This window comes from Manacus vitellinus, unplaced genomic scaffold (assembly GCF_001715985.3).
Source record: "Manacus vitellinus isolate BGI_N305 unplaced genomic scaffold, ASM171598v3 scaffold_82_pilon, whole genome shotgun sequence".
Lineage (NCBI taxonomy): Eukaryota > Metazoa > Chordata > Aves > Passeriformes > Pipridae > Manacus > Manacus vitellinus.
Window position 1 is genome coordinate 1,842,497 of NW_021940828.1, and position 7,269 is coordinate 1,849,765.

The following is a 7,269-nucleotide window of genomic DNA, read 5'->3' on the forward strand; positions in this document are numbered from 1 at the left end:
TTTTCTCTCCTTTCCCTTTGGCAGATACTGCCCAGGTGGACCTGACTCGGATTTTGAATATTCCACACAGTCTTACACTGGATATGAGGTACTGCTTTAGTCTGCTGGAAGGCATTCCCAACATTCCCAACACTCCATAAAGCTGACTTTGGGTTAGGCTGCTCTTTATTTCTACAAACACACCCACAGTTGCAAGGATAAAAACCAAAACCAGCCTTTATAAACCTCGAGATCTAAAGCAGCTCAGCTCTAGGAGTGGAAATTCTACTCAATCCCTGTAAATAATGAGTAAAACGAGTAAAAATTGTGCCTTCACGTGAGAACATTTGAACATGAAGCATCAAACACTTCCACAGGGATGTGGAGAGGTTCTGGGATGTCTCTTCTCAAAGATGGCCAAGACACAGCCCTGAGCTCCCAGTCCTAACTGGGATTACTTTCAGTCCTGCCCAACCTGTGGGATTGAATTAAAAAAAGTACAAATTTTGGGGAAAAAAAGCCCTTTTTTTAGCTGTTGATGCCTCTGAAATTACATTTGTTCCCTTTTTGTCTCTCTGTCTGCACTGATATCCCACTAAATATATATATACATATATATATATTTCCAAAATAATGCCCTCCTGTTGTCTGGAGGAAGTTTAACAGCAGCTGATCATGTGGCTAAATTATTGTGGCTGCTTTTAACAATAAAAAGCTGTAGCAGGGAAGTAAAGCAGCCCAAATGGGATAAAATACAAACTGGATTAATTTGATAAACACTGATGCAGCATCCTTTGAGGAGGGATTTTGTTATTATCCACTTCTCAGGGACTGGAAACTTGTCCCATTAAGCAGCAAAATCCTGGGAATGTGTAACTGCTTTATAATTCATGGGGATTTTTTTTGGCTGTGGCATTAATTTCTTTAATCATTTTTTTAGTAAAACCAGCATGTGGGAGTTGTGCATGATTAAGAGTCCTCATCCCTTAGAGCTTTGAATAGAACAGATAGGAAATCCCAGGAAAATCCAGGATACACAAGGTCCTTGAGAACCTTCTTGGAGTAGTATTAATAGGCTTCCATCAGCTAGTAATTGAAAAAGTAAGTTATTGGGGATTTTAATTGAAGGAATATGTTTAATTTGAAGAATATTCAAGTCCAGACTGAGCTCTGGAGGGTGTTGCTTGGGTGAGTTGTGCAAGTGAGAAGGTAATAAAAGGAACAGAGGGGGAAAAAGTGCCTCACAAAACACTTTGTGGTTTTTGTCATAGTTTTGAGAGTCACTACAGAGATTCTTTAGCTGTTGTAGTGCACTAAAAATTGAAAAAATGATGATCATTTTAGGTCTCGTTGCCATTCAGGACAAAAATGTGTTTTGTTGGATTTGTTTTTATTCAAATACAAGGAGCCAAATTCGTATTTCCAGTCAGGTGGGCTCTGTGTGAGTTTGAAGGTCAGGTAGGATTTGAAGGCTGGAGCATCTGTTTCAATGCTAAAAAATTGTCTTTTTGGTCTTTTTCACTGCTTTAAAAAAAAAAAAAAGGTTCACAAAGTGCATCTCCTTGTGTTTTCCAGCCCACATCCATGAGGGCCATCCGGGCTCGCTACGATCCCTATCTCCAGACACGGCACAGAGTGGAACAGGTACATTTTTTTTTTGGAATGGGAAGGGAAAATCCCTTGTGGTTGTGATGAAAATAATGACTTTTATTTGATTGATTGCCTGGAAGAAGGGCTGTGTGGTCAGCAGCTCTGAGTTGTAATTCTGCCTGATCTCTATGGAAAAATTCATTTTAGACCTTTTAATTGTCCAACTGTCGCTTCCATCAGGTAAATAATGAGTTTTGAACCTCTTATAAGATCTTGTACAACACCTGATTAATAGGATCCTGTTGATCCTATTCCAGCAAAATTCTGCTGAACCTCTCTGACAGTTCCTAGTTCTTGGGAATTACTGTGGGAGTTTAGTACTCAAATAGTGGCTTTCCTACCAAAATTAATTTATTTGAGTCTTCTCTGGAGAATCAGAAGATCTGAAGAGTTTCCCAGTCCTGTTCTGGTTTTCTGTTCACCCCCTAAGGATTGGAAAAATCTCCATGGGTTCACTGGGGTCCTTTTCTCTCTCAACTTTATAAGGAGAGTTGGTTCTGCAGGGATTGAGACAAATCCAAGGATTTTTTTTTTTTTTCCCTTCTGACCGTGTCTAAACTGGTTTCAAACTGGGACCAGTTTAACTCCACCAGCTCAAATCATTCTGCTTTGCCAGGAAAATCCCCTGCACTGGGCTCGATATCTGCGCTGTCTTCTTGCAGCAGAAAAATGACTTTTGAGGGTTGTTTATTTTTTTAGAAGGTTTACAAGAAATCTAGACAGAAATATCAGTGGTTTGTCATCCATAAAAGACACAACAGCTCAAGAAGGAAAAAACGCAGCGTAAGAAAATCGGGGCTCAATTGCTGCCTTTTATACAAACAAAACAGCAGTTTTTCCATGATACCTTTAATTTTCCAGCTGAAGCAGTTGGGCCACAGCGTGGATAAAGTGGAGTTTATTGTGATGGGTGGAACCTTCATGGCTTTGCCTGAGGAATACAGAGATTATTTCATCAGAAACCTGCACGACGCCCTGTCGGGTCACACTTCCAACAACGTGGCGGAGGCTGTCAGGTAAGAACCTGGCTTTTCCTTCAGGGAATTGTTTTGAGAGCAGAAAACACTGAAGAGGATTTTATTTTTTTTTTAAGGGAATGTTTATCCAAATATGATTTCAGGCCCAGAATATTTATAGCCCTGCAGAAGACAGACCCCCCCCCCCCCCCCGGTGTATCTACCCCCTCACGTGGGAATCACTAAACTCCTCCGAATTCCTTGGCATTCCTGGTGGGCTCGTGCCTTTTCTGCCTCATCACCTTGCTGGGGAGCTGTGACGAATGCCATTGCCATGGGATTTATTTCCTGGAGCTGGGAAAGGGGAGCTGCTCCTGCCTTTTTGAGGGAGGCCAGACGTCAGCTCCCGTAAGGAATGACTCACCCCGGAGAGCGTCAGCGCTCCCGGCTCCGAGCCCCTTTGCAGTCTCAAATGCAGCATTTTGGAGTGACAGGGAGGTGCTCTTCTCGTTTTACAGCCGCTGAGAAACTGAAACTCAGAGGCTGCTTTGTTTGTGTGCATCCCCGTCCTGAAATACAGAACTTTTCAGTGCATTTCTGAGGAGAAAAAGTAGGGATTTGGTGGTTTGGAGCTGTTAAATCTCGGGGAGAATCCCCCACTTTGCTGCCTTGTTGTTGTTCAGTGCAGTGGGTTTTCCTTGATACGTTATCCACAAGAAAAAAAAAGTGATTTTAGAACTGAGCAGGACCAGTCTTTCATGTCTGCCTTTGTGTTTTAAAGCTGTAACATAATTCGGTTTTCCTCTGGAGGGCAGCAAACGCTTCTGCTGGTTCCCTTTCGGTTTTTTTTTTTCCTCTCGTCGCTCGAAAGACCAAACAAAAAAGTGCTCTGTTGCTCTTCCCGAGTGGATTTGACCAAGATAAAACAACAAGTTGGGAAAAGAATTGCTTTTCCTTTGCTCTGGTGCCCTGGCTGTGAGCACTGAAGGACACACACAGGGAGGAGGGATGTGGTGGCTGCAGGTCATCTGCCCGAATTAACGCCGTGATTCAGGAGCTGGTTAGTCCATATTTTATCTTTTTTTTTTTTTCCCTGCTGCAGGTGTCCAGCTAATTTTCTCGGGCCTAAAATAAATTTTTCGAGCAGCCTGGCCTTTGCTCTGCACATTAATAAGGGGACTGTTTACGCCACAGACCGTGTGACCGGGGAGTTTGAAGCACTGCAAACCCAAAGTGACTCTGAAGTCAGAGCACACGGGAGTGTGACAAAACCTGCCCTGACAACGTGTGGGCTCTTGCAGCAGATAAATAAAAGCTTATATTTTTAACATAAAGCTCAACTTTAAATGCTCAGTAAATGGAATTATGTGGGAGTTACTCAAGTTACACTTCCCAGATATTCCAGGGGCGAGAAAATGGGCTTCAAATGAATCAGCCCTTCTTGAGTTTAGCTCTTTTACTGTGTCGCTGCAGCATTGTTTTGAGGTTGTCAGTGACACTTGAAATAAGCAGTCAGGGTTGGATTTATTTCTCTCTGTGTGTGAGGATTCATCTCCCTCACTCCTTCCATCAGCAGAGGCCGTGAGGGATGAGGGAGAGGGACAGGATTTTACAGGTTTTATGTCGTGCATTCTGCAGCAGCCTGGGATCTGGGCTCTCTCACCCCTTAGTTTTAATGGGATTCTGGGAGCCTGGACATTTTTCAACCTCGTGCAAATCCTTATTTAACTTTAGATGTTGTGACAGAACCCTGGAATCCCAGAATGGTTTGGGTTGGAAGGGAACTTGAAGCTCATCTCGTTCCAGGGGCAGGGACACCTCCTGCTATTCCAGGCTGCTCAGGGCCCAAATCCACCTAACTCTGACGACAGTTTTTGCCTTTTTGTCCATTATTTTTTCCCCTTTTGGCCAGTAATTTCTTTTCTTTGTGCTAAACTCGGGCTCTGCTCCGTGTCCAAGGCTGTCTTTCCGGTGACAGCGACACACTGACCTGCAGGGTCTGAACTGAGCAGCTCTGAAGGGACTCATCAATCTGACATCCTCCTCTTGACGTAATTCTCAATTTTCTTCTTATAATACTTTGTCTTGGTCAGCCCACTGTGGCTTCTGGTCCCAGTTAATCTGATAAAAAGGATGTGATTCCGTGCGCTTCCAACCAGAGCCGGTCGTGGAGGTCGATCCTGTTCCTCACCAGGAACGGGCACTGCGAGTCTGGATAAAGAAATAAATCCTCAGACTGTGGTGGCCCTTGGACTCCAGCTGATATTCTGAGTTGTCCTCAGTCTTTCTTGCAGATAAATACATGAGTTCACCGACAAAAAGTGGGATTTTTGAAAGGATAATCGGGGAAAATTCGAGGCTTTCATAGAGACTGTCGTGAGTGAAGGAAGGAAATGAATTCCCTGAGAAAGTGCTGCTGGTCTTTAATATTTCTGCAGCACCTCCCTCTTGGGGTAATAAACATTTAAGAGTATTCAGACAGAAGTCTTTGCTTGGGGTGCTTTGCTTTGCCTGAGAAATAAGTTGGCCAAGGAACGAGTGAAGAATCGCGGAGCCGGAGGGGATCTTTGTTTTGGTTTGCAACATGACTGAGAAGTTTTAATTTTCCTCAGCTGAGAGCACCACTTAGGAGATTTCTGGGCCCTTCTGGATGCCTGTCAAGCCAGGTTGTGGACTTGCTGATAAGCTTCCCTTCTTCTTCAGGAGGAGCTTTGCAATTACCGCTAAAGAATCACCGTGAGACACCTTTTTTGCCCCCCCCTTCCTCCTGCACGCCGGAGAAATCCATCTTTCTCTGGGAGCTGCTCCCATCAGGCTTGATTGCAGCTGCCTGGGCTGAGGACAATCAGGCAGGAAGGTGTAAAAAGGCACCTGGGAAAGGGAATTTGCTGCTCCCCAGCAGTTCGCTCCTCTCACCTGACCCGTGAGTCACCGGAGGCGCCGGGCACACCGAGCTGCCGCCGTGACTCACGCTCAGCTCCCGGGGCTGAGCACCTGCCAGAGCCCAGAGCTGACTGGGAATGAGGGAAAGAGCCCCAAGGAGAGCTTGGATGTGCTGGGGAAGGCGGGTGGCAGAAAGGTCCCTCCAGGACGTGTGTCCCTGCAGCTCCTCGGGCTGCGACGTCGAGCCTTTGGTGGAGATCTCTGGAGCCAGGCTGGGAGAGCTGGGGGGGTTCACCTGGAGAGGTGGAGGATCCAGGGAGACTTTGGAACCCCTTCCAGTGCCTAAAGGGGCTCCAGGAGAGCTGGAGGGGGACTTGGGACAAGGGCTGGAGGGACAGGACACAGGGAATGGCTTCAAACTGAAATAAAGTAGGTTTAAATTAGAGATTAGATGGCTGGGAGGGTGGGGAGGCCCTGGCACAGCTTTCCCAGAGAAGCTGTGGCTGCCCCTGGATCCCTGGAAGTGTCCAAGGCCAGGTTGGACAGGACTTGGAGCCACCTGGAATAGTGAAAGGTGTCCCTGCCCACAGCAGGGGTTGGAACAGGATGAGCTTTAAGGTCCCTTCCCACTCAAACCATTCCATGGTTTCTGTGATTTCAGTCCTTAAAAATGCATCTAAATTATTTTTGATTTTTTACCGGTCTGATGAGTTGTCTGATGTTTGATTAAGTTGGATGTGGCAAAGTAAGAAGGAGGTAACGTTGTTGGAACCTCCTGTTGTGCAATTCCAGTCTCTTCCATGCCTGATATTCCCGTGCCCAATATTCAGTGCACAGCAGATTGTTTCCCTAAAAATTCCCTAATCCAAAACTGGGTGGGCTTTCCATCCACCCAAACCTTTCCTGATGGGGAGGGAAGTTTCCTTTAGATCCCCCAAAAACCATCTTGATTTTTTTGGGAAACGGGGAGATCCAGCTACTTCAGAGCTCTGCTGGAAGAGAAGACATAGCATTTATAAATCCTGGGTTACTGTGTGCCCAGTTTAGGACCTCTTGGCCCCTGGAGGAACAAAACCAAACCCTGAGCACTGGCAGTTCCAGCAGGGCTTGGTTTGGGATGTGGAGCTCCTGAGGCCTTTTGAAACCCAGCTGGGAATCACTTTTCTTCAACTGTTGGAATTTGCCCAGATAAGGTTTGAGGTCTTTTATGGAGGTTTCTGCAGGGGAAAATTATGGGGTTTTTTACAGCTGGTGCTGTAATTTAACCAAGATTTAGCCTGTTGTCTCAACTTTTAGGACACAAACCCTCAGTGAAGTTATGTGGGGTCACAAGTGAGCACCTTGTGCCTTTCCCTGGCTCCCTGCCTGCATTTCAGACACGTGTGACAAGGAAATCTCCAGGAAAGGGGTCACAGTGAACCTGTTTTACCCCGTGGTTAGTCCAGGCAAGGAAGATGCTGTGCCCTGAATCCAGGGGCTCCATTGACACGTGGCTGCTCGTTCCACTGATGTCCCTTAATTGTGTTTTCTGAGGACTGGTTGTTACTCCAGCAAAAATAACCCAGGTTTGACTCAGCCTCTGCAGTGAGTCACTGCTGGGGACACCGGAGAGGGCACTGCTCTCCTCCCATCTGTGCCCAGCTCTGGGCCCTCAGCTCGGGAAGGACATGGAGGGGCTGGAGCAGGGGCAGAGAAAAGCAACGAGGCTGGGAAGGGTCTGGAGCACAATTCCCATGAGGAGAGGCTGAGGGAGCTGGGGGGGGGCTGAGCCTGGAGAGGAGGAGGCTCAGGGGAGACCTCA

The 7,269-nt window shown here is 46.3% G+C and overlaps 1 protein-coding gene across 1 annotated transcript in view; it reads left to right on the top strand.

Moving 5' to 3' along the window:
• The window catches only part of ELP3 (elongator acetyltransferase complex subunit 3), a 99,817-nt gene that overhangs the window by 14,550 nt on the left and 77,998 nt on the right, over positions 1–7,269 (top strand). The window contains exons 4-6 of the mRNA XM_029964882.1: positions 5–88; positions 1,555–1,623; positions 2,491–2,645. Of these exons, the coding sequence (XP_029820742.1) occupies positions 5–88; positions 1,555–1,623; positions 2,491–2,645 (308 nt within the window). The remainder of the gene's footprint in view (positions 1–4; positions 89–1,554; positions 1,624–2,490; positions 2,646–7,269) is intronic.